The following is a 27,284-nucleotide window of genomic DNA, read 5'->3' on the forward strand; positions in this document are numbered from 1 at the left end:
GATCGGCCTGGGGGTCAGTCCCTACCAGTGATTTGCCAAAAACAATCAAGACTCAATTACATCAGGACAGTGCACAGAGTGCACTTGGAGTGCCCAGATCAAGTGACGGGAGGCTGCTCCACTGGGCCCTATAGGACACCTACTACATGAGGCCACTCTACCAAGTCCAGAGATATAGCAGCTCTACCAAAAACAGAAAGAAACACAGGGCAGCAGCCAAAATGAGGAGACAAAGAAACATGTCCCAAATGAAAGAACAGGACAAATCTCCAGAAAAATAACTAAATGAAATGAAGGCAGTCTACCAGATAGAGTTCAAAACAATGATTATAAGTGTGCTCAAGGAACTTAGCAAGAACTTCAGTAGCATGAAAAGGGACATGGAAATTATAAAAAAAGAACCAGTAAGAAATGAAGAATACAGTAATTGAAGTGAAGAAAAAGATTACAGGGAATCAATAGTAGAGTAGATGAAGCAGAGGATCAAATCAGCAATTTGGAAGATAAGGAAGCAGAAAATATGCATTTAGAATTGCAAAAAGGAAGAAGAACCCCAAAAGAAGATAGTGTAAGGACCCTCTGGGACAACTTCAAGCATACCAGCAGTTCATCATGTGGTGCCAGAAGGAGGAGAGAAAGCAAGGAATTAAAAATTTGTTTGAAAAAATAATGATGGAAAACTTTCCTAACCGGGTGAAGGAAATAGACATACAAGTCCAGGAAGCGCAGAGAGTCCCAAACAAGATAAACCCAAAGAGGCCCACACAAAGACATTATAATTAAAATGCCAAAGATTAAAGACAAAGAATTCTAAAAGCAGCCAGAGACAAGCTGCTAGTTATCTACAAGGGAATTCCCTTATTACTGTCATCTGATTTCTCAACAGAAACTTTGCAGGCCAGAAGAGACTGGCACAAAATATTCAAAGTGATGAAAAGCAAGGACCTACAACGAAAATTACTCGACCCAGCAAAGCTGTCATTTAGAATAGAACAGATAAAGAACTTCTCAGACAAGAACAATCTAAAGGAGTTCATTACCACCAAAGCAGTATTACAAGAAACATTAAAGGGTCTTCTTTAAGAAGAAGGAGGAAAAAAAACAAACAAACATCAAAAATATGAATAATAAAATGGCAGTAAATACATATCTGTCGACAATTACTTTAAAATGCAAATGAGCCCTAGCCAGTTTGGTTCAGTGGCTAGAGTGTTGGCCTGTGGGCTCAAGGGTCCTGGGTTCAATTCTGGTCAAGGGAACATGCCTGGGTTGTGGGCTTGATCCCCAGGAGGGGGTGTGCAGGAGGTAGCCAATCAATGATTCTCTCTCATCACTGATGTTTCTATCTCTCCCTCTCCCTTCCTCTCTGAAATCAATAAAAATATATTTTTTAAAATGCAAATGCCACCCGCCCGAGTGGCTCAGTGGTTGAACATTGACCTATGAACCAGAAGGTCATGGTTCAATTCTCAGTCAAGGCACATGCCCAGTTTGTAGGCTCAATACCTGGTAAGGGGTGGGGAGCGGGGGGGCAGGAGGCAGCAGATCAATGATTCTCTCTCTGATCTTTTTTTTTTTTTTTTAATATATTTTTTATTGATTAAGATATTACATATGTGTCCTTGTCCCCACGTTACCCTCTACCCCCCACCCCCCCCCACCCCCGCTCATGCCCTCACCCCCCCCCCCCGTTGTCCATGTCCATTGGTTAGGCCTATATGCTTGCATATAAGTCCTTTGGTTGATCTTTCCCCCTTACCCCCACCCTCCCCTACCTTCCCTCCAAGTCCCGACAGTCCAATCAATGCCTCTCCGTCTCTGGATCAGTCCTTGTTCATCAGCTTATGTTGTTCATTATATTCCACAAATGAGTGAGATCCTGTGGTATTTATCCGCTCTCAAGTTCCATCCATGCTGTGGCAAATGGTAAGAGTTCCTTTTTCTTCTTCCTCTTCTTAAAGAATACCTTTCAGCATTTCATATAATGCTGGTTTGGTGGTGATGAACTCCTTTAGCTTTTTCTTATCTGTGAAGCTCTTTATCTGACCTTCTATTCTGAATGATAGCTTTGCTGGATAAAGTAATCTTGGTTGCAGGTTCTTGCTATTCATCACTTTGAATATTTCTTGCCAGTCTCTTCTGGCCTGCATGGTTTCTGTTGAGAAATCAGCTGACAGTCGTATGGGTACTCCCTTGTAGGTAACTGACTGTCTTTCTCTTGCTGTTTTTAAGATTCTCTCTTTGTCTTTTGCTCTTGGCATTTTAATTATGATGTGTCTTGGTGTGGTCCTCCTTGGATTCCTTTTGTTTGGGGTTCTCTGCGCTTCCTGGACTTGTAAGTCCATTTCTTTCACCAGGTAGGGGAAGTTTTCTGTCATTATTTCTTCAAAAAGGTTTTCAATATCTTGCCCTCTCTCTCCTTCTGGTACCCCTATAATTCTGATGTTGGTACGCTTGAAGTTGTCCCAGAGGTTCCTTACACTATCTTCATATTTTTGGAATCTCTTTTCTTTTTTCTTTTTCGGTTGGGTATTTTTTGTTTCTTTGTATTTCAAATCTTTGACTTGATTCTTGGGATCCTCTTGTCTGCTGCTGGATCTCTGTAAATTATTCTTTATTTCAGTCAGTGTATGCTTAATTTCTAGTTGGTCCTTTTTCATGTCCTCCATGGTCTCCCTATACTTATTGAGGGATTCATTAAATTTATCGGCGGTTTCCATAAAATTCTTGAAAAACCTTATAACCGTGGCCTTAAACTCTATATCCAATCGTTTGCTTTCCTCCATTTCTGCCATTTGTGACCTGTTTCTTTGTCTCCGCATTTTGGCAGCTTCCCTTTGTTGATAGAGTGGCCCTGTGCGCCAGGTGTCCTGTAGGGCCCAGTAGCTCAGCCTCCCCAGTTACCTGGGGTGGACACTCTTGGTGCACTCTTGGTGCCTTGGTTGTTGTAGAATCACTGGGAGGAATTGACCTCCAGGCCAATTGGCTGTGAGAATCAGCTGTGTCTAAAGTGGGAGAACTTCTGTGCTGAAGACACCCTTCTGGGGCAAGACTTGCTTCAGTGGGGCTTTGGTGCTCACTGAGTCTGCTCCCTGAGTGCGTCCCTTATGGATCTGAGGAGTTGCAGTCTGGATGGACCCCCTCTGACCACTGGGTACAGTGGCTCCTGGATCTAAGGAGGTGCTAATTCAGCCTCTGCCTGAGGCCACACAGCAGGAGCCACGAAGAGGCTCAGCTGTGAAGCAATGCAAGCCGCTGCGGGGCCTTGGGCCTTCTCTTGGAAGTTCCGGGTCTGCCTGGCTTGGCTGCAGTTAGGTACATTCACATGCAAAAGCCTCTGCCTCAGCCTGGGTGGGGCGGGGTCTCAGGGAATCCAAGGGCGGATCAAGGAGCTATGGCTGATTCTCCGCCCCGAGTCGCGGGTCTCAGTGACCCGCTAATTGCTGCAAGCACCTCTGAGGGAAAGCCGCCTTCAAGTTCGCCCGCTGCCGGACAGACCAGCTTCTCCCCGTATGAGTCCTGGGTCCCCAGAGACTTCCCGGAATCGGAGTTCAGAGCAGTCGGGAGCTTGTGATTCAAAAAGACAGCCGCGTCCTCAGGTGCCACCCCCTTTCCTCGCGCGCGTGAGCCGCCGTACCTCTGCACTTCACCTCCGCAGCGCCTCTGGCTCTCAGCATGCTTTTCTTTCCTTCTAGTTGTAGAATTTACACTCAGCCAGCCTTTCTGTTGTTCTGGATGATGTTTGCTCAGTCCTTTGCGGTAATTTTCAATTGTTGTGTGAGGCGATAATTTCCCAGTGTTTACCTATGCCGCCATCTTAGTTGCTCCTCCTCTCTCTCTGATCTTTGATGTTTCTTATTTCTCTCACTTCCTCTCTAAAATCAATAAATAAATGTATTTTAAAAATACAACGGGTTAAATGCTCCAATCAAAAGATATTCAGTAACTGAAATGGATAATAAAATAAGACCCTTACTTATGCTGTCTGCAAGAGACTCCCTTCAGATCATAAGGCACACACAGTCTGAAAGTAAAGGTATGAAAAAAGATATTTCATGACAATGGAAACAAAACAAAATAAAGAAGCTGTGGGCCCTAGCCGGTTTTGCTCAGTGGATAGAGTGTTGGCCTGCGGACTGAAAGGTCCCAGGTTCGATTCTTGTCAGGGTCACATGCCCGGGTTGCAGGCTTGATCCCCAGTAGAGGGCGTGCAGGGGGCAGCTGATCAATGATTCTCTCTGATCATTGATCTTTCTCTCCCTCTCCCTTCCTTTCTGAAGTCAATAAAAACATATTTAAAAATAAATAAATAATTTAAAAAGCATAAAACTAGACTTTCAGCTCTTAGCACTGCTTCTGGGTTCTACAAGAAGACAAATGGTTGGCACCATATACCTATTTAGTGCTTATATAAGAGTGGCTTTCACTTTAATCATCAATTTTGCTTTTTAGCCAGCAACTCAATTCATTTTTTATTGGATCATATATAATTATGTGCTTACAGGGATAAATAACCTTGTTACAATGACAATAGACAAAAAATGTGACTTGCCTACTATTGAAGAAATTCGATCCAGAGAAGAGTGACTAACACTAAAGTCTGAAAAATGTTGTTTATTTTGTAAAAGAGCAGCTTACTCTATAGGCAAGTACATGGATAAGCTATTCTTTACTGTGTGTCCAGAGACAGGAGCCATAGAAGACCGTCCTGGTGGATCTGTAGCCTGAGCAGTGAGGATAATTGCTAACCTTAAGTTGAACTGCAGGGATGTAGTGAAGTCTCTCCTGATGCTAAAGTTAAGGATGCAGCTGTCTGCAGTCATTCAGTAGCTGAGCTCCGTGCTTAGTAGCATCTTGTGAAGGTGTTCAATTTTTAACAAACTTAGTTACCTACTGCCTGTAATGAATGCCCACAAACCTAGCAGCTTCAGACAACACACATTCATTACCATAGTTCCTGTTGTCATGAGCTCATTTTTTTTTTAAAAGGGTTGTCATCTGCAGTCTTAAGGAAGCCTTTGCTTCCTTGCAGGCATTTGTCGTGAGCATTCAGTTCCGTACCAAGGACCTAGAGCCTGAGACCCAGACAGAATCAGAACACGGGCACTCTGGCCAGGCTCATGTCAGGTGGAGCAGGCTGGACTCGGAAGATGAACAGCAGGAGCACCTGCCAGTGCCACTGAGAACTGTGGTACAGCAGTTGGGCCTCAGTCCTGGCTTTATTTCTTCTTAATATAGGCAGAATAGTGGCTGCTGCCTGTGATGGTTGAGAATCCCCAGCTAAAGTTCCTAGAACTGTTGCTGTGAGTCTTCCCTACATCCTTTCAACAGCCTTAGAAAGGTGTGGATAAGATGACTCTTCAGATTATGTCCAAGTTAACAGTAAGGGAGAACCCTGAGAATCTTTCTCTTTTAAAATGCTTTCTTGATCCTTCAGAGAAAGAAAGTCAGTGATATCCCTTATTTACTGCTTACAAAAATCATTATTATTACAGTTTAGTAATATTAAAATATTTATTTCTTATCTTGTTATATTAGTAGCTGTATATCTTAGCCCAGAGAACCATTTAATAAATCTTGTTTTCAGAAATATAAAATCAAGTTTTAACCAATAACTCAATTGTTTCTGGTTTTATAGGTTTATAAAAACATGGACTGATATTTTCAGTATTATTTGCAAGAAAATTATCAATGGGATGAAATAATTGAAGTATAAAAGAAGATATATTTTTTCAAAAAAGGAAGCCTTTGTATAGATCCCTGGATCCACAGAAGCGCTACTGCAGAGCAGGAAGATGCCTTAATCTTAAGTCCAGCATTGACTTAAAGCTGCAAAAGTGACTTGATTTTACTTTGCAAATAACACTTATTGTTATGAAATGCTATAATATGTCGGATCACATGTTAACATGGCATATGTATTTTTTTTGATACCTGAGTTACATTATCAGAGTTGTTTCTTGGTGTCTGTATGAATTTTCACTCCAGAAACAGAAGCTAACAAATTCTCTTAAGTAAAGAACATCTAGGACAGTACGGTGGCTGAAACTGAATAATAATATCCAAATTACTGTTGCTTGTACTATGTAGGGAAAAGGAAATGACTGCTTTCTAAAAATTGGGTGTTTGATCATTTATAAATACTGTTTTATACTTTTCAACATTTTTAATAAAGATTTTTTATTGTTGGCTATACAATAACACTCAGAAGGATTAAGATATCTAAATATAATGATTTACAACATGGAGCACATTTGTATAATTCATTGAAGGTTTAGTTCTAAGCATTAATACAACAATGTTGTATAGTGTTGTGCCCAAGGCTTAAAGGAAACTTGGCATTATAAAAAATACTTTTGTTTCTCTCTGATTTATAATTACTTTTAAAAAAAGTTTATTAGTATACATACAGGAGAACACAAAGGCCCTCAGAAATATTGGACAACGGCAGGCTCCACAACCGAGGCTCTGACCAGGAATCAAACCGTGACCTCCTGGTTCATAGGTTGACACTCAACCACTGAGCCACACCAGTCAGGCAACCTGAGTAGTCATTTAAAACTTCCAGTCTCTGAAAGATGGATTCCATTCATAAATCCAAAATACTAAATCTGACTGAACAGCAACATCTTTCTACCTAGACACACACCCTCTTTTCCTTTTGAAATCCAGTCTAAGGGGCAAGAAATGTTGCATCTATACAATATATATAAAACCCTAAGTGACCAGTTGCTATGACTCACACTGACCACGAGGGGGCAGACATTCAATGCAGGAGCTGCCCCCTGGTGGTCAGTGTGCTCTCACAGTGGGAGTGCCGCTCAGCTGACTGACAGGCATCAGACGCCAGGCTCACAGCAGGTGCAGTGGGGCCAGGATGAGTGGGAGCAGCGTGATCCCTGGCCCAGGTCAGGCTCCTCCCCGGCCGCTTTGCGCACTACTACATCCCTCAGGGGATGTCAGACTGCCGGGTTCAGTCCAAAACCAGCAGTCCGACATCCCCCGAGGGGTCCCAGATTGCCAGCTGGGCACAGGCCATGTTGAGGGACCCCTCCGCCTCTAGTTAATTATAAATAAAAATTCAATATCTTACAAAGGAGAAACAATGTAAAAATGTCAATCCTTATTTATACTAGTCAGTCAAATATACACACACAAACCAAAATAATTGATTGCTTCCAGTAGTGGATAGAGATAAATGTTCTTTAAAAATATATTTTTATTGATTTTAGAGGGAGAAAGAGATAGAAACATCAGTGATGAGAGAGAATTATTGATTGGCTGCCTCCTGCACCCCACACTGGGGATGGAGCCCACAACCCAGGCATGTGCCCTGACCGAGAATCAAACTGTGACCTCCTAGTTCATAGGTTGACGTTCAATCACTGAGCCATGCCATCAGAGCTAAATGTTAACCAGAATCTATAATTATCTAGGAATATAGTTTTCTTATCTGTAACATAGGATTGAGAGGACGGGGTGATACCAATGACTTGGACTGGATGACCTCTAACATTCTTTGATTTCTGATTTTGCAAAATCACCTTACTTTTCATTCATCCAACAAATACTTCCGGAGTACCTTCTATACATCAAACAGTATACTAGGGATAGCTATATACTTTCTTAATGTCATATACATTTTACTTTTTTTCCACATAAGTTTTATAATAAACTATTCCAGGTTTACAATTTATAGGATTTGCCTAATTCCATTGACTAAATAGTAATATTGGATTTTAAAAGGAAGTTTCCCCTTTGAACTGAAGGAATATGATAGCTTAAAAAATATAATATGGGCCTCCTGGTGCTTACCACAGGCTGTGTTCTTACACTGACTGTACAGAAATAGGAGGCAGAGTAAACTTGCCCCATATACACCTCGGCTCAGGCTCTTTGCCTGGTCTGTATTGTGAATGGGGAGACATTGAAAAAATATATATATAATATGGATTCTTCCACCTTTATTTCACCTCTGTAGTCTTGATAATCTTTATTCTAAAAAACTTTTAAGTATGAGAGTTAAATGAGTGATACCAGTTACCAACCAAAATCATCATTTTGGCAATTTCCATATGATAAATAAATAGTCAATGTTTTAAACTTAATACTTTCAGAAATGATCTGGCACTGCTCATGAGTATTTCTACATCTAGATCAGGATTGCATGCACCTGATTAACAAGTGAGGAAACAATTTACCCCCTTAGTGTATTCAGGCACTTTTGTAGTGGTGTAATCTTTTAAGTTCTGTTATTCAGTATCATCTTTAATAGTGTAGTAAACACCTTTTCAGAAATTTTCAATGAAAGCCTTTTAATTACCTTTGGTTTAATTAATGGCCAACATTTTACCACATGCTGAATAATATTTGGCTGAGTTTATTCATAAACATTCACTGCTCTTCAGTAAGGGCCTACTGGTGTAGTGTGGGAATCAGGAACCAGCTGCCTCTTTGGTATTTCAACTGGTATTGGTTAGTGCTGTCACTCTTTGGGGAGAAAGGTCAAAATGAAGCCCTGTGAAAATTTATTAGTACTGTCTTTGGTCCTTCAAACACTTGAACAAATGTGATGACATTTAAGGATATTAAGTTGAATTTCAGGTATTGCCATTGCCATTAAAAAAAAAAAAGGTAGGCAGGAGACTTGATTTTACCTGGTACAAACTTACATTCAGTCCCTGAGATATCTGACCAGTATCACTTTGCCAAACCAAAGAGTAGCTGCAGCAGAGTAGTTATTAATCAGGGACACGTTTTCAGAGTTTAGTTTCATCTTTACATATGGCTGATTTTTTAAATATTTTTACATATTTAATGGTTCTGATTCAATGTGTCATAAGTTAATTTGACTAAGATTAGTTTAAATCATATAGGCAATGTTTATTTGAATTTTATTTCCAATAGAATACAGATTTTTACTTTGTTTACAGAGTGTTTAAATTCAAGATTATCAGACATGTCAGATTTCCATTCAGTAAACTTTAAAGCAGTAAATGTATATTAAGGGCTTGGTGTATATTAAGGCATTTGCATAGCTTATGTTTTGTTCTAGGAATAGCATTGTTATCAATGGAAAATACTTTTAATCTGTTACTACGAAATTAAGTATATTTTTGCATTTCAGCCAAAATAAAGACCAGATGTAATAATATGTAAGATACAGGTAATAATAAGTCAACAGGGGTTTCATATACCTAGAACTATGTTTTACAATTTAAATTTAAAATGCAATATAGATTCAGAAAGGTCCATATTTTTCTAACAAGTTCACTTTGTATTATTTTGTTGGTTTACATAAGGAAGCAAGGATTTGTATTTATATTAAAAGCTTGAGAAAGCTATTAGTCAAGTTTATTATATTTGTACATGATTGCAGATGAGTGCATGCCCATTTAAAAGAAAAGATGGACACTATTTTAAAGTGATCTTTAATGTTTTTATTTAAACAGATTTGACATACAGTTTATTTTGGTTGTCTTTACTTACCGAGTCCCTCCCATAAGTCTTGTATTTGTTTTTCATAAATATAACCCTGGACCATGACTTAATGTTAATTTTTTGCTTTGTCTTTTGGATAGTCTAATTACATTAACATGAAGGCTGAACATTTTAAACTTTTTTCAAAAATCATAACTTACTTTATTATATAAAAATAAAGTTCTGTGTTAGAACAGTTTGTTGTTGTTATAAAGTGGTATTTGCCAAATGAAAGAATAACTATTATTTTGGTCATAAATCTGGTCAAATATTGTTTAGTTAGAGAAAGAAATTTGGCTAATAATTTGGAGTAACTACATCTAAGACATTTAATATTTGAATGTAACAATATTGTAGTTTACCTAAGCCAGAGGTATAGATTGCTTTATTCAAAAAGTTTTTAACTTAGTTTTTACTGAACATAATTTTCAATTCAGAAATAACTTTTGGATCATAAGTACTTGCGAAACACTAGAAGTTGCTGAATTGTGGTTTTCAAAATGCTGAATAATAAATTTTATTTTATGTAGAATTCTTTTGTGGCATATGTGTTCCAATTCCCCTCCAAAGGGACAGCTTAATAGTTGAGGCTGCTGAATGAAGCAACAAGGATCTGAGACAGAGCTGATTCCCATGAACTGGCAGAAGCTGTAACCGGACAACCAAGGGGTCTGGCCACTACTTGAGCCAATTAAGCAGAGATAGGGTTGAATTGTTAAAGAATTTACCAGGCGACTGAAAAATACGGAGTACCAGAGGCACAGGAAAAACCCATTTATTTTCAGATGTTTCTCATGTACTAGTACAGGACTCTGGGGAGGCTGTTTCTCTCCAAATCCTGAGCAAACCAATATGGAGAAAGCTTTCCGTTTATACCCTTTGGTTTCTTTGTCCCCCAAATATGGATCATACTTCTGGACCTTCCGCAGGCTTTGCAAAAAGCCCCATGTGCTGGGATGGGGGCAGTGAGACCACATCTCAAGTCCTGGCCTGGCGCCAGCACTGATAACTCCATCTGGGGGTTGTGTATTTTTCATGGTTTATGGCCTCTAAAATGGGAATGGTACTTTAGGTAAACAGGTCTTGCAGGACCAGATAAAGAAGGGGTAGTGACTAGACCAGTGATGGCGAACCTTTTGAGCTCAGCGTGTCAGCATTTTGAAAAACCCTAACTTAACTCTGGTGCCGTGTCACATATACAATTTTTTTGATATTTGCAACCATAGTAAAACACTTATATTTTTGATATTTATTTTATATATTTAAATGCCATTTAACAAAGAAAAATCAACCAAAAAAAAAAATGAGTTCGCATGTCACCTCTGACACACGTGTCAGGTTTGCCATCACTGGACTAGACTATAGGCTAACAAGAATGTGCATTAGGTTACTGGCACAGATTCAGATTGCTAGCCCCCCTAAAATGTCTCATTTTCCCCATCAGAATCATATATGAATGTTTATTCCATTAATGCTGGCAATATGGGAGAACAGGTCATCCACAAAAATCTGCTCTGCCTCTCCCCATAAGCCAGCTGCTTATATTGGGTAGAAGGACAAAGATTATGGGAGAAAGTAAGAATTATAGGCATAGGAAAGTAGGCACAGTATAATCATTACAGGTTACTAGTAATGTGGGCTGTGTGGAGGTTGCAGAGAGTGAGTGCCTTTGGGCACCTCTGAGATTACAGGCAATAGGGGCTGGGGATTGCGAAGGGCTAGATTGTTTCAGCCACGAGGTTGTAAATCTTTCCATAATGATAGGCAGTTCTAGGGAAAGGAGGATGGACTGCATTCTGATGTTAGCTCCCATGTCCCCAAGCATATAACTCTCAGCCAGGTTAGAACGAACTTTCTCTAATCAGAACAGAACCATCACGGTTAACAGCATTATTAATATTTTTTTATAATCGTAGCTAGTCCCTAGTATTCTATTTCTGCCCCTTACAAGGCCAGTAGATATGAAGCAACCTTTGGGAAGAGGTATGCTAATTCAGCCCTGTTTGGAGTAGGAAGGATTAACAACTAGATGGACAAATTTTGACTCTTTAAAGAATAGAACTAATGATATCACTTTGGCCTTACTTTTCTCCTTTCTCATAAGCTAGCTTTTTGGAACCACTCTGGGAAAATTGAGTGATGTTGGCCTCTTGTACTTGTTTTACTTTCCCCCAGACTCTAGACCAGGGGTGGGCAAACTTTTTGACTCGAGGGCCACAATGGGTTCTTAAACTGGACCGGAGTGCCGGAACAAAAGCATGGATGGAGTGTTTGTGTGAACTAATATAAATTCAAAGTAAACATCATTACATAAAAGGGTATGGTCTTTTTTTTTTTAGTTTTATTCATTTCAAACGGGCCGGATCCGGCCCGCGGGCTGTAGTTTGCCCACGGCTGAGTTAGGGGCAATCGGGTAGGCAGGTGAGTGGTTGGGAGCCAGTGGTCCTGGATTGTGAGAGGGGTCCCAGATTGGAGAGGGTGCAGGCTGGGCTGAGGGACACACACACACACACACACACACACACCCTTTGCACGAATTTCATGCACCTGGCCTCTAGTGTGTGAGATAATAGAAAATATATGTATTGGTCCCTGACCCCAGTTCCTGGCACAGCTCCTAAAACCCTTGTAATTTTCTAAGTAAGAGCACTAGAAGCTTATTTTGTTCCAATGAGGTGACTGAGTGGGCTCCTGGATGGGGACTGGTTATCAGAAAGACTAGAAAAAGCTTGGAACTTCCAGAGCTATCCCTCATACTCCAGAGGGGGAAGAAGGGCTGGGAATGGAGTCACCCATGTGAGGAAGATTCCATAAAATCCCAATCATAGGAGGTTTGGAGAACTTCCAGGCTGGCACCCTAACTCAATGGGGACTAAATCTGTGCTTGGGACCCGCCCAGACCTCACCCTATGCATCTCTTCATCTGGCTGGTCATCTTTGTCCCTTATCATATCCTTTAATGAACTGCTGGCATGTTTCCCTGAGTTCTGTGAGCTGCTCGAGCAAATTGATCCAAACTGAGGAGGGGGTTATGGAAACCTTTTATTTGTAGCCAAGATGAACAGCAGTTGTGGGTAACTTGGGGACCTATTACTTGCAAGGGGCAACTGAAGCAGGGTGGGGAACAGTTTTGTGGGACTGAGTCGATGTCCAGGTAGATAGTGTCAGAATTAAATTCTTTGCAGCTGGTGTTGCAAAGAATTGCTTGGTGTGGGAAAAAACCCCTCCATATTTGGTGACCTTAAGTAAAGTGTTTCAGGTGTAGTAAAGGAGACACACTGGAGAGAAACACAGAACTGGGTTCTTCCCCACGTAGAAAGAAAAAAAATCTTACCTACAAGTGAGGCTAGTATTTGAGAGGCTTTTTAAAAAACAGTAAATATAATGCCGAAACCGGTTTGGCTCAGTGAATAGAGCGTCGGCCTGCGGACTCAAGGGTCCCAGGTTCGATTCCGGTCAAGGGCATGCACCTGGGTTCTGGGCACATCCCCAGTGGGAGATGTGCAGGAGGCAGCTGATCGATGTTTCTCTCTCATCGATGTTTCTAATTCTCTCTCTCCCTTCCTCTCTGTAAAAAATCAATAAAATATATGTTTAAAAAAAAAACAACAGTAAATATTGATGAACATTGGCACCTTGGCCAGTGTGCTCAATGGTTGGAACTTCGGCCCGCACACAAAAGGGTCTCGGGTTTGATTCCTGGTCAAGAGTACGTACCTCAGTTGGGGGTTCACTCCCCACCCCCAGTAGGAACATGTGTGGGAGATAAACAATCGATGTCTCTCCCTCACATCAGTTTTTCTCTCTCTCCCCTCCCCCCCTCCACTCTCTGAAAATCAATGGAAAAAAATATCCTTGGGTGAGGATTAACAACAAAAAAGGAAATTGGCTAAATTGTTACTGTGTTGATACAATAAAGCCAGTTAAAGATTCTCTATATATATATTTAAAAAAAAATATTTTATTGATTTTTTACAGAGAGGAAGTGAGAGGAGATAGTTAGAAACATCAATGAGAGAGAAACATCAATCAGCTGCCTCCTGCACACCTCCTACTGGGGATGTGCCCGCAACCAAGGTACATGCCCTTGACCGGAATCGAACCTGTGACCCTTCAGTCCCCAGGCTGACGCTCTATCCACTGAGCCAAACCGGTTAGGGCAAGATTCTATATTTTTATATTCATAAAATTGAAGTAACTCCGTGGGGAAGATCTTAGACATTAAGTGAGCCCTAGCTGATTTGGCTCAGTGGTTATAGTGTTGGTCCCTCAGACTGAAGGGTTGAGGGTTCAATTCTTATCAAGGGCATGTCCTTGGCTGCAGGCTCCCTGGCTCCCATCAATGGATTTATCTCTCACATTGATGATTCTCTGTCTCTCCCCTTCCCTTCCTCTCTCTAAAAATCAATGGAAAAAATATTATTGGGCAAGGATTAACAAAAAAAAAAACATTAAGTGAAAAAAATTGCAGAAATCTATATACATAGTATGATCCCACTGAGGGTTTTAAAAGTCCATGGTCCATGTTGTGTACCTGTGTGGACTCATGTTTAGTCTGTTTCCAGAGTGTGTGTGTGGGCGGGCGAGGGGAGGGCAGAAGGCAGTGAAATATTTCTCTTCTGTGCACTTTGAAAATTTCTTATTAATCACATAGTTAAGATTTCTGAATTATACAGCAATCCAAATCCAAGTCACTGTCATTACTGGGAGGGTAATTTTGGAGTTCCTTAAATGTTTTCTCACAGGTAAAACTGTCCCAAATGATAGTGTTGGGGGACTCCTTCCATGTTGTCCTGAATCTTTCACGTGTCAGGCAACCTCCAGATTCTTGACTCATGCAAGAAAATTTTCAAGACAGAGTCCAGGTAAGTTTATTAAAGCTTGGGCCACAGAGGCAAAGGAAGGGCCCCCTGGAGGCAGGACCTGGGGATAAGTCTGCGACAGCTGCTGCTGCTGCCCATGGTTCCCCTGGGACTCATCCGGAACCTTAGGACAGAAGGTGCAAAGTATATGCCTGAAGAAAGGGGGCACAGGCATGCTCAAAGAAGAGCACACACCAGGAGTTCTTTGTCCTGAGGGTTTTATCTATTTCTATGGGTGAGAATTTTAGGGGAGGCTCCAAGGCAGCATCTCAACAATATTTACTAGACTTCTGGGTATGTCCTTTGGTAACTGATGCATTAAAAGTTTGGGGTCGCCAAGACCGGTTTGGCTCAGTGGATAGAGCATCGGCCTGCGGACTCAAGGGTCCCGGGTTCGATTCCGGTCAAGGGCATGTACCTGGGTTGCAGGCACATCCCCAGTGGGAGATGTGCGGGAGGCAGCTGATCGATGTTTCTCTCTCATCGATGTTTCTAACTCTCTATCTCTCTCCCTTCCTCTCTGTAAAAAATCAATAAAATATATTAAAAAAAAAAAGTTTGGGGTCATTTTCTGAGTAGTTTCACTTCTGTCTTGGATTAGTCTGGCTCTAATTGTGTTTTGTTATCTCCCTAAGGTGATTTAAACCACCTGCTCTTAGTGTTGTGGCAGAATGCACGGGAGTGTGATCAGCCGGCACTCTGAGGTAGGAAAGTTTACCCTTTATTTCGAAGATCTGCTAGTCCAGGGGAATTCCGGATCCAAAGCCTGAACTCAACTTGTGGGGAGGCTCTGACCTATGCATCTCCTCCTGTGACGGCCCCCTGAGGGTCCCCGCAGCTCCTGGGGGGGGGGGGGCCTGCTCCCCAGCTTTGCCCAAGTCAGCTGTGGTGGGCCCCTGAGGTTAGGCTCTGCAGCTCCGCCCAAGTCAGTCAGAGTGGGGAAGTAGGACTACAGTTTTAATCAGATACTGAACTAGGTTGCAAGCTCCCCTCCTGCCCCTGCCCCCACCCCCCCACCCCCCCACCCCCATTTTCCTTTTCATTAGTTATCTTTGGTTAGGGAAGACAGAATCTCTGCTCAGCAGTTCCAAGTTTGTTCAGCCATTTGTCTGTTTCTCCATTCCACTTACCTGGGAATTTTCCTAGTTTCTTACTAACCTGCCTCAATAGAATTACTGTATCGGGTGACACATGTAAAGTGCTTGACTATTTTTACCCAGAAAAAGGTTATTTGAAAGAAAAGATCCACAGCTGATTAACTATGTTAATTTTATCCCGATAAAGTTTTTTTTCTGATAAAGTTTTTTAAAACACACCTTCATGCAACAGTTCTGATAAAAACCGTTTTACTTCATTTTAATGTCCACTGTTGGTAGAAGAAGAAAAAAGACATTTTTAGGAATATATTTGACTGACAAAGCTTGTTTTCATTTACGTTTAGGCAACCCACTGGATGTCACATATACAGACTTCAAACCATTAGTTTGCAGTTTCATCGCAGGTTCACCCAAAATGCATCTTACATCACTATAACCCGGGTGAAGAAACAGAAACACAAGAGAGAAGCTGGAGCTTGAAGACCTGATGTTCTGAGCGCTCTGCTCACGACTCTGGTCCAAAGGTCACTTTTTAAAATTGAACTTATTGGGTGACATTGGTTAATAAAATTATACAGGTTACAGGTATACTACACTACAGTATGTCATCTGTACAGTGTATTGTTCACCGCGCCAAGCCGAGTTCCCTGGCGGTCACAGTCCCTAACGCTCCCGGTTCCAGGGCGCGGTCGTTAGGCCCACTTCTTGGTGACATTGAGGTGGCTGAGCTGGTCGACGAGCCGCCGGTGCGGCGGGAACTTGGCCTCCTTGGCCGCCTTGATGGCCTGGAAGGCGGCCGCCCTGCGGGCCGCGGCGTGCCCGAACTCTTGCGCGGCGCTAAGAAAGGGAGCGCTCAGCCAGTAGTGGTTCTCCGCCTCCGTCTCCAGGCGGCGGACGGTGTTCTGCTTCGCCTGGAAGGACACGAAGCGCGGCCGCCGATGCTTTCCGATCCACTGCCGGCCAGGGATGCGATTGCGGCGCAGGACCGCGGTCAGGAACATGGCGCCTGTCGCGAACAGAGACCGGGAACGGGTTGGCCACGCGCCCAGCGCCGGGGCCACCAGCGCCTCCGGGGAAGTGCTCGCCCACCCAGGGTCCCCGAGTGGCCACGAAAGCCAGGGCACTCACCAGTCCACCGCCTCGGGAGCCCGCGTCCCTTCGCACGCCGACTGACGCACCGCCCGTAGTGCGTTGGCTCCGCCCGGCGTGGGCCTCCTCCGCGGGAGATGGCTCCCGCGAGACTTCGGCTCCCGCGAGAGGGGACTAGTGCGCCGGCCGCGGGACCAACGAAACTTCCGGCGCCGGGGATTCAAGCGAGTGGCGGGGCCCGCGGCGCTGTGTGCTCACCATGGACCCGATCCGGAGCTTCTGTGCGAAGCTGCGGTCTCTGGCGGTCACCTTGGACAGCGAAACGGCGCGGCTGCAGCGGGCGCTGGAGAAGGAAGACAGCGGTGAGAGGGGCGGGTGGGTAGCGTCGAAACGGGCACACTCCTCGGATGGGCCGTTAGTCCGCCGTGGGAGGGGGCCGCTGGGTACGAATGCGGGCGGCGCGGAGCGTGCAGCCCCGGGAGGTCACTGGGGCCGCCCTCCCTGATTCGCTCCTTCGCCCCCGGGGGTGGGGTGACTCCCGCGCCCTCCGGAGAAGAAAAGCAGCGCGTTGCTGTGTAGCCTGGAGAAACACGTAGTGCGAGTCAAACCTAAGTTGACACATTGAGCTCAGCCTGCGCACCTGAGTTACACTTGGTGTGCTTGCTAGTCGTACAGAATCTGTACTTATCACTAGCACACAATAGGAACAAAATTAGCTCCCTTTACAGTGCAGCTGTTCAGCACTGTCCTCCGCATGTATAGTGATGATGGTCCACAGTTGCAGTAAACGTCTATTTTTCCCAGCAAACCGTGTGGCCAACACAAACACCAGGACTCAGTACCGCTCTTTTTTTTTTTTTTTTTTTTTGTAAGTAAAGTAAAATTCTTCACCACTGGCCTTTGTATTAGGGATTTTTTAAAATTGAAAGAGTAGTTCAGACTTAATAAATGTCATAATTTTAATGTGCCTTAAAATATTGCATCCTGTAGAGTCCTTTTACTTCAGTGATTTTGTTAAAGGTTATCCAGCCATTTAAAAATGTTTATTCTTGTGACTGTAAAAACTACCTGTATGTATGCATCGCAAAATTTTGAGATATGGGAAAATAGAAAAAATAAATATATCCTGTAACTGCACCATCAGAGGACACCACTCAATGTTTTAGTAGCTTTTCTATCGTTCTTATTTTTAGAATTCCTTTATTTTTCTTGGATTTTTGCCGGGGTCCAACCCCAGCGGGTCCAGGGGTCCCCAAAGGTGTAGACGGAGTCGGCGAAGAAGGAAGGACACGGAGACAGTGTTCAGTTGATCAGCAGCCTAGCCAGGATCTCCAGCCAGGATCTCCAGCCAAGTTCTGGTCTGGATCTCCAGAGAGGTTCTGCTGTTTATTGTCTTGTTACATCCGTATTTATACCAGTTGATTTTAATCCTGTCAATTTCTATTACAAAGGTTAGGGCGTTTCTTATCTCCATTCCAGGGAGTAAAGATTATGTAGCTTAAGCATGATTGTTTGTAGTGATTAACTACCCGCCTGGCACTTAGTTAAGGAGTTTCATCCCCTCCCTGACTTCAGGGAAAAATTCCTACCTGGGGAAACAACCTTTCTAGGAGAGGCATCCCCTCCCTGACTTCAGGGAAAAATTCCTACCTGGGGAAACAACCTTTCTAGGAGAGGCATCCCCTCCCTGACTTCAGGGAAAAATTCCTACCTGGGGAAACAACCTTTCTTGGAGAGGTGACCTTGGTTAAAACACACAGCGTTAAGGGGAGCAAACATATTAAGAACAGTATGCTATATACGCCAGGTCCCTTGAAACATATGCTGTGCAGATGTTTCTTTCCTGCAGCGACTGTGTCAAGCAGCAAGGATGGACCGGCTTCCGGCAGATTTTGTTTATGTAGTTGAAATAATGCTATAAGACAGGAAAGTATACTAGCATGTTAAAATTATTTTTTAATTATTTTTTTAAAGTTATTGATTGATTTTAGAGAGAGGAAGGGAGAGAGAGAAACATGATTTGTTGTTCCACCAATTTATGCATTCATTGGTTGATTCTTGTATATGCCCTGACTGTATTGCACCACTATCTTGGCATATGGGGAGGACGCTCTAACCAACCAATTTACCCAGCCTGGGCCAGCTGTGTTTTAAAATTCTTGATATTGCAGGGTAGGTGTGGTTTAGTGGTTGAGCTTCAAACTATGAACCAAGAGATCACTGTTCGATTCCAGGTCAGGGCACATGCTCAGATTGCAGGCTGGATCCCCAGTGGGGGTGTGTGTGGAAGGTAGCTGATCAATGATTCTCATCATTGATGTTTCTATCTCTCCCTTTCCTTTCCTCTCTGAAATCAATAAAAATAGTTTTTAAAAGTTATTTAAAAGTATATACATATATTTTAAAAGTTCTTGATATGTAGCTGAATTGCTTTCCACAAAGCTTTCGCAAATTTACCTTCTTACCAACATATTACCTGTGTACACAAATTCTGCCTTTTTGTTTGGTTTTACAAGAAAAAGTTGGAATAATTTTTTTAATCCAGGCCCATATATATTACAGAAAATATAAGAATAGTGAACATTAGAGAAAATGGTCACAAAAAGTTTTACCTTTTATTATCACGGTGATGTCATTCAATTGGTTGACTTTTAAACATTTTTATTGAGATGTAATTAAAATACCACAAAATTGGGCATTTAAAGGATACAATTCAGTGGCCTTTTAGTATATTCACAGTTGTACAACTGTCATCACAGTAAGTTTAGGTTTTCATCATCCCCAAAAGGAACCCATGTGATTGTTAGCAGCTCACAGTCCCACCTCCATCTACCACACTAGTCTTATGCAAACACTAATTTACCTTCTTTCTTTATAGATATGCCTATTCTGGACATCCTATCTAATAATAGACAAGCATGGTGATTAACTGTAACTTCGCTACCCTTCCCATTGGCTAATCAGGGCGATATGCAAATTAACTGCCAACCAAGATGGCGGCTGGCAGCCAGGCAGCTGAAGTGAACAGGAGGCTTGCTTGCTCCAGTGATGGAGGAAGCCAGAGTTCCCCGCCTGCCGCTGCTGGGCTCTGAGCTTGAACTCTAAGCAACTATGTTGCAATTATAGAAGCTAAACAAGCTCCAGAAACCTGCTTTCAGCCAGCACCGGCCTCAGAGCTGGAGCCGGCTCTCTCAGCTCTAGTGACAGCTATAGAAGGTAAATAAATCCCAGAATTTAAAAAAAAAACAACAAAAACCAAAAAACAAAAACAGAAAAAAAGGAGAGGCTGGGAGCTTCAGTTGCCCGCCAGCCTGAAAATAGCCCTCAGCCCCTCACCCAGACTGGCCAGGCACCCAAGCGGGACCCCCACCCTGATCCGGGACACCCTTCAGGGCAAACCAGCCAGCCCCACCCGTGCACCAGGCCTCTATCCTATATAGTAAAAGGGTAATAATGCAAACTGACCCTAACAGCAGAAAGACTGGGAATGACTGGTCACTATGACACACACTGACCACCAGGGGGCAGATGCTCAATGCAGGAGCTGCCCTCTGGTGGTCAGTGCGCTCCCACATGGGGGAGCTCTGCTCAGCCACAAGCCAAGCTGATGGCTGCTAGTACAGCGGTGGTGGTGGGAGCCTTCCTGCCGCCTCAGCAGCACTAAGGATGTCCGACTGAAGCTTAGGTCTACTCCCCGCTGGCAAGTGGACATCTCCCAATGGCTGCCGGGCTGCCAGAGGGATGTCTAATTGCCAGCTTAGGCCCAATCCCCTGGGGAGCAGGCCTCAGTCAGCAGATGGTCATCCCCCGAGGGGTCCCAGACTGTGAGAGGGCACAGGCCGGGCTGAGGGACCCCTCCCTCCCCAGTGCACAAATTTTTGTGCACCGGGCCTCTAGTTTTATATAAATGGAGTCATACATATGTGATCTTTTGTGGCTGACTTGTTTCACTTAGCATCCATGTCAGTGTGTATCCGCAATTTATTTTACATTCATGTGCAAGTTTTCATTTGAATATAATGTTTTCAGTTCTGTTGGGTATATTCTTGGGTAAAACAAAGTGAATTGTTTCCCAAAGTAGATGTGCCATTTGTATAGTTCCACCAGCGATGAATGGGGGTTGCAATTTATTCACATCCTCATCAACATTTGTTATTACCTGTCTTTTTTATTGTAGACATCCTAGTGTGTATAAAGTAGAAAATCACTGTGGTGTAGAATTGCATTTCCCTAATGAAAACTGGTTAACTTTTTTTTAATGTGTTTTTATTGATTTTAGAGAGAGAAGAAAGGAGAAGGCTAGAGATAGAAACATGATCGGCTGCCTCCTGCATGTTCCCTACTGGGGATCTAGCCAGAAACCTGGGCACATGCCCTGACCAGGAATTGGGAATCCAACCAGTGGTTCTTGGTTCATGGGTCAACAAGCAACCACTGAGCCACATGGGTCCAGCAGAAAATTGGTTGACTTTTAACAGGTAGAAGGAGATCTTCAAAGGAGACATATTTTAGGAAAAAGAAATACAATTCCTTTGTTTGTTGTTGTTAAGCCTCACCTGGAGATATTTTTCCATTGATTTTTAGCGAGAGTGGAAGGGAGTGGGAGAGACACAGAGAGAGAAACATCAATGTGAGAGAGACAACATTGATTGGTGCTCCCTGCTCACACTCCAACCAGGACCAGGGATTGAGCCTTCAACCCAGGTTCGTGCCCTTGACCCAAATCCATCCCTGGACCCTTCAGTCCATGGCTGACTGACACTCTTTTCACTGAGCCAAACCAGCTAGGGCAAGAAACATAATTCTTTAAAAAAAACTGCCTCTATTTTATAGATAGGACCATCTGATTAATAAGAAAGGTGACAGTACAGTGGGTAAAGGATGTTTTTTCAGTAAATGGTGCCAGGTCAATTGTACACTCAGGGGAAAAAACATGGGTCTTCATCCTTATCTCCTTCCATACAGAAAGATCAATTCCAGATGGATTTTATTTCTGAATGCAAAGGAAAGCAATAAAGCTTTTAGAAGAAAATATGTGTTATCAGTAAAGAAGTTTTATAAAATATGAATCAAAAAGTGCTTGCTATATAGGAAAAAATTGCTCAGTAGGACCATGTTCTCACCTCTTGTCCCTCCCTCCCTTCCTGATCTGAGTGTTGATTATGTAGGTGTTTACTTTGAAAGTTCATCAAGCTATATACTTAGGATTTCTGTACTTTTCTATGTGCATGTTATCCTATCTAATAAAAGAGAAACATGGTAATTAGCCGTACATCCGCTACCCTTCCCATTGCCTAATCAGGGTGATATGCAAATTAACTGCCAGCCAAGATGGCGGTTAACCACCAACAAAGATGGCAGTTAATTTGCATATGTAGCCGCAATGCTGGGAGGCAAAAGGGGAAGGACTGAAGAATGGTGATCGGCAACCCAGGCGGCAGGCAAGAGCTGGGGGGTGGGCAAAGGCCGCCTTTCCCCACTCACCAGCCGGTGATCACCATCGGAAAGCCAGTTGGGGTTGCCAGCTGGCCTGCGTGGAGCGATTGCCATGGCGATAGGAGGGCGGGAGGGCCCGGGAGCAGGCCAGGCAGCAACCCCGGGTCCCCCAGGTGCGGGGTTGCCGGCTGGCCTGCCCCTGCGATCGGAGGGCGGGAGGGCCAGGGCGCAGGTCAGGCCGCAACCCCGGACCCCACGGGGGCCAGGGTTGCCAGCTGGCCTGCGCCCAGCGATCTCCATGGCGATCGGAGGGTGGGAAGGTCCGGGAGCAGGCCAGGCAGCAACCCCAGACCCCCCAGAAGCCGCCTGCCCGCACCCGTGTGCAGCCGCAGAAACGGCCTGCTCACGCCTGTGTACAACCACAAAAGCCGCCTGCCGCCGCCTGTGACCTGATTCGTCCCGGGTTGCAGGCCTGCGCCCGTGTGCGGCTGCAGAAGCCACCAGCCTGTGCCCGTGTGCAGCCGCAGAAACCTCGGGCAGCGCCTGTGTGCAGTCGCAGAAGCCGCCTGCCTGCCTGCCGCATCCCACTATGATCCACTGAGTTATGAGGCCAGAGAGCAAGGAGAACTTCCACCCCTGAGTCAAAGTGGGGAGCGGAGGACACGGCCTCCCCTCCTAAAGTCGCCAAAGGACAGGACCTAACCTAAGCCACATCCTCTGAGACAGCTGGGCAGGCACCACTGACCCTCTCTGCAGGCCGGGCCCCCCTCCCCCTTCCCTTGTCCCTGCACAGCTGCCATAGCTCCCCACTGGCTGAGTCAGGCACAGCAGGTTTGCAGCCACAGGGGCGATTTAGCAGCTAATGAAAAATGCAAGAACGAACAAATGAAGCAGCTACTGCAGTGGGGAAAAGACGTTCATCAAATTCGTTGTCTCTGAGAAACTGAGGCAGCCAGCACAGGATGAGGCTTCTGCTTCTAAAGAAACGTCCTGGGGTTAGAGGTGAGGGGGTGCTGCCTTTCCCATCTCAGAGCTCTAGGAGGAGTCTGTGCTCCCCCTCTTGGTATTCTTAACACCCAAAGACCCTTCCCCAATCCAGGGCAGGAATGTTCCATGCTGACCGCCTCCAGAAAGCAGAGAACAAAGAGGCACTTCTTGACTTCAAGCCTCTAAACCAGTGGTTCTCAACCTTGGCTGCACATTAGAATCATCTGGGAATCTTTTTTATTTATTATTTATTTATTTATTTATTTAAATATATTTTATTTATTTTTTACAGAGAGGAAGGGAGAGAGACAGAAGGTTAGAAACATCGATGAGAGAGAAACATCGATCAGCCGCCTCCTGCACACCCCCTCCTGGGGATGTGCCCGCAACCCAGGTACATGCCCCCGACCGGAATCGAACCCGGGACCTTTCAGTCCGCAGGCCGACGCTCTATTCACTGAGCCAAACTGGTTTCGGCTGGGAATCTTTTTAAAATCCTGATTTCTGGGCCTCATCCTCTGGAAATTCTGTTTCTTTGTTATGGGGTAGAGCCACAACATTAGTAACAAAGAAACAGAATTTCCGGAGGATGAGGCCCAGAAATCAGGATTTTAAAAAGATTCCCAGGTGATTCTAATGTGCAGCCAAGGTTGAGAACCACTGCTCTAAACAGACTTGACCACTGCGGGCAAAGACCTGCAGCTGAGAGGGGGCAGGTTCTGGGTGTCGAGGTCCAGAGCGTGGAAGGCCTACTGGGGGAGCAGTGGATCTGGAAGCCTGTGTGTGCTGGGTCAGAGATACGCCTGCCTCCCACCCTCCCCTGCCCTGCACATAGACGTGCCTGGACTGGGGTGAGGAGGAGAAGGAGAACTAGAAGGAAGGAACACTGAGTGTTTGTTGGCGGCCATGTAAAAAGGACTGTGACCCTCCCCTCCCACTGAGTCACTCCCTAAGGCAGCAGGAGATGGAGGGTCTGAGAGCAACCACACAGCTTTGTGGCCGTGACCAAGGCACCAAGATGGTGTCCATGCAACGGGGCTGAGGAGGTGTCAGAGGACCTCACCCCAGAAAACCCAATAGCTCTTCGTGTGAGAGAGCGAAGGTGGCAGGGAGGGAGGGAGAGAGCAAATTGGACTCAAGAGGCCTCAAGGCCCAGATGAGGAGAATATACCAGGGATCAGCATGGACTTGAGCTCTGAGGTGAGGGTCAAGGGCAGCTGGGTGGGGGCCAGCCCAGACAGAAGACTGAGGTCCAGATGTTCTTGACCCTGCTCAGTTCTTTGGCACCTCTGCCTGAGATATAAACTGTCTGACATGGAAGTACAACTCCAGAGAAGGGGGTGGGGAACCTAAGTTAAATATTTTGTTTTTGTTTTTTCACTTGGCAGAATGGGGGCTGAAGTTGAAGTTAGGTTTGGTTACTAAACAATAAAGAAAGCAACATTTCTCGCACACCCGACTGTGTGGTCTGAGTTTGCTGCTGCCTGTAAATCGAGAAAAAGTTGTAAAATGAAGTACTAATCTCTGGGGTTTAGGTCAGACCGAGGAGTAGTGCCACTCAGCCAGAAGCTGGCTCATGGCTGGCCAGTGCAGTGATGGTGGCAGGAGCTTCTCCCACTTCCATGGCAGCACTAAGAACGTCCAACTAACAGTTTAGGCCCGATCCCTTGGGGGCCTAAGCCTTTAGTCGGACATCCCCCAAGGGCTCCCTGGCTGCCAGAAGGATGTCTGACTGCAAGCTTAAGCCTGATCCCCCAGGGAGTGGGCCTAAGTCAACAGGTGGACATCCCCCAAAGGGTCCTGGACTGCAAATGGGCGCAGGCCGGGCTGAGGGATGCACCCCCCCCCCCCGAGTGCACAAATTTTGTGCACTGGGCCTCTAGTCCTATATAATAAAAGCCTAATATGCAAATCGACCCAACGGCAGAACGACCGGTCGCTATGACATGCACTGACCACCAGGGGGCAGATGCTCAACGTAGGACCTACCCCCAGCCCGCAGGCCCTAGGCCAGCCAAGGTGGGTGCTAGAGGGGGGGCCCCCCGTCACCCCGTAGAGGGAGGCGACGTGGTGGTGGGGCGATCAGGGGGCGGGGCTGGCCAGTGAGCGGGCTGGCACCACCCCCCCAATTGCCCTGCTGGTTGCCTCCAAGGCAGGTGCCAGTGGGGGGCCCCCCGATTGCCCTGCCGGTCACCCCACAGATTGGCCGTGATTGCTGGCCAGGCCTAAGGACCCTACGTGTGCATGAATTTCGTGCACCAGGCCTCTAGTAGTTTAATAACAATCTTAAAGAAAGGCCTAACACTTTTCTTTGTGATTAGCAGGATATAAATTATAAATCAATACCTACAAGAATTTTGTAATTCTAAAAATAAACTGAATTGTATTTTCTATTTTCCCCTCCTTTTTCTTTTCAATACTCATATTGAAGACTTTGAAGGTTATGCAGTGAGAATTTTACATGACCTTAATTCAGAAGTTCGGACTCTAAAGGTATCACTCCTATAATATTTATCATTTTAAAAATATAAATAAACTTAGTAAAAAGTTAGAGAAACTATAATGTACTTTCTTTCCTCCTAAAAGGGTAATGTCAATATTCTTCTTGATAAAGCAAGTTTGGAAAGTCAAGAAAGCATTGGTTTCATAAAGGCAACAAAAGTACTGATGAAAAAAACCTCAGTGGATATTATAAAAATAAGAGAGCTTTTCCAGAAGTATGGATATAATCCACAGGCCAAGAAAAATTCAGGTATGGATAACTTGTATTTTATAGGGTTTGTTTAGTATCAAAGAGAAAGGGCAGCATGATTCAGTAAGACTATTTTGGCTTTGCCGTGGTTTCTAGTTCTTGCTCTGCCATTATGTGACCATCATTTTATTATTTATTCAATAACCACTGTGTGTTGTCCTTTCTAAATGCTAGATGAGAACTAACACAATGTTAGATGAAAGAACAGATATGTTGATTTACTTCAGCATAGTTGGTTTCTAGTCAGCTCTGCTAATAAATGAGACTGACCTTCGGGCATGTCTCCTCCCCCCCCCCCCCCCCCGCCCCCCTTTTTTTTAATCTCAAGTTCCTCTTCTGTAGAATGAGAGATTTTTGCCTATATAAAATGACAAAGTCCTTTTCAGTTTTAAAATTCTAATAAAGAGTAATATAGCATAGTGATTTTAAATTCAGAGCCAAACTGCCTGAGTTCAAATCTCTGATACCACCACTTAACCAGATGCATTGTCTTTGACCAGTTCCTCAACCTCTTATCTCGGTTTCTCATTCACAAAATGGAGATGTTTAATAGTCTCTACTTCTCAGATTGTATTAGGATTAAATAAGATAAAGTTTACTTAGAACAGTATCTGGCATGTTAATTGCGAGGTGTTACCTGTTGTTATTGTTGTTTCCATACCTTTGTTTGACCAATTTGAGCTTCAGTGTCCTCATTTCCATTGTGAGAGTGATCTTTGTACATAAATAAAGCATTAATTAAGTTCAACAAATACGTACTGAAGATTTTTGTGAAAGGTATATTAAACAGTCCACAAGGTATAAAAGAAACAATTCAGTTGACTTTGGTGTGTACAAGCTATGGATTCAAATACTGACTCCACCATCTACACACACTACTACATGTGTGACTAGATCAGCCGAGAGCAAACTCCGGCCCGTTTGAAATGAATAAAACTAAAAAAAAAAAAAAAAAAAAAAAAGACCGTACCCTTTTATGTAATGATATTTAATTTGAATTTATATTAATTCACACAAACACTCCATCCATGCTTTTGTTCCGGCCCTCCGGTCCAGTTTAAGAACCCATTGTGGCCCTCGAGTCAAAAAGTTTGCCCACCCCTGGACTAGACAGTTTTTCAAATTGCTTTTCCCTCACTTGTGAAATGGGGATGATCATAGTGATGATTTTATTTTATTTTATTTTATTAATCTCATCACTGACAGCCTTGTGATAAGCGCAACAAGAGGTTTTTGGTAGTCATAACATTTTTCAGAATTAATAAAAAAGCATAATGTCAAAACAGAACTCGGTGAATCAGCAGCTAGCTTTTCCATGGCCAAAAGCCATGAAATCAAAGTTTATTATAACTTTTTTTTAGATGATGCACCCTGCAGATTTAATGTGTCCTGGTTTATGTACAGAAATAGTACCCTATCCTGGTTAATTTCCAGTTGCTGATCAAAACAATGAAAATTATATCTTCAAAAACAAGTGTGCACCTCTACTCCCTCGTCTGTTGCATCTCTTAGCTGATCAACTAAATGTATAGCCTAAATTTACCCCTTTCCTCTTCCTTTGGATCCAGGTGATTCTGATAA

General features: G+C 43.9%; 3 protein-coding genes and 1 non-coding gene across 26 annotated transcripts in view; 3 read left to right on the top strand and 1 right to left on the bottom strand.

The window, feature by feature from the left end:
• Positions 1–15,060, top strand: part of ZDHHC20 (zinc finger DHHC-type palmitoyltransferase 20) — a 99,013-nt gene extending 83,953 nt beyond the window's left edge. For 10 of the 20 annotated variants that reach the window (XM_036297449.1, XM_036297447.1, XM_036297450.1 and 7 more), the window contains one exon: positions 887–1,098. In XM_036297449.1, coding sequence (XP_036153342.1) covers positions 887–1,083 — 197 coding nt within the window. In that variant the 3' untranslated portion in view covers positions 1,084–1,098. Of the gene's footprint in view, positions 1–886; positions 1,099–5,638; positions 6,211–14,977 lie in introns of those variants that run through there. The other 10 variants (XM_036297465.1, XM_036297463.1, XM_036297468.1 and 7 more) reach the window with 5 other exon arrangements.
• LOC118652354 lies at positions 7,799–7,930 on the top strand. The gene has a single exon (XR_004966597.1). It is a non-coding gene; the product is annotated as a small nucleolar RNA SNORA51 (small nucleolar RNA).
• A 611-nt stretch (positions 15,061–15,671) lies between the features above and the next one.
• Positions 15,672–16,702, bottom strand: MRPL57 (mitochondrial ribosomal protein L57). Its single transcript, XM_036297559.1, has 2 exons — positions 16,568–16,702; positions 15,672–16,445 (listed from the first exon to the last, which is right to left on the bottom strand). Exon 2 carries the CDS (start codon positions 16,438–16,440, stop codon positions 16,132–16,134), a length of 309 nt encoding a protein of 102 aa, XP_036153452.1. The 5' UTR covers positions 16,441–16,445; positions 16,568–16,702; the 3' UTR covers positions 15,672–16,131.
• Positions 16,703–16,755: 53 nt separating this feature from the next.
• The window catches only part of SKA3 (spindle and kinetochore associated complex subunit 3), a 46,075-nt gene continuing 35,546 nt past the window's right edge, over positions 16,756–27,284 (top strand). For all 4 annotated transcript variants that reach the window (XM_036297557.1, XM_036297554.1, XM_036297555.1 and 1 more), the window contains exons 1-3: positions 16,756–16,890; positions 25,383–25,444; positions 25,538–25,703. In XM_036297557.1, the coding sequence (XP_036153450.1) occupies positions 16,788–16,890; positions 25,383–25,444; positions 25,538–25,703 (331 nt within the window). In that variant the 5' untranslated portion in view covers positions 16,756–16,787. The remainder of the gene's footprint in view (positions 16,891–25,382; positions 25,445–25,537; positions 25,704–27,284) is intronic.

Source organism: Myotis myotis, unplaced genomic scaffold, assembly GCF_014108235.1.
Source record: "Myotis myotis isolate mMyoMyo1 unplaced genomic scaffold, mMyoMyo1.p scaffold_m19_p_3, whole genome shotgun sequence".
NCBI lineage: Eukaryota > Metazoa > Chordata > Mammalia > Chiroptera > Vespertilionidae > Myotis > Myotis myotis.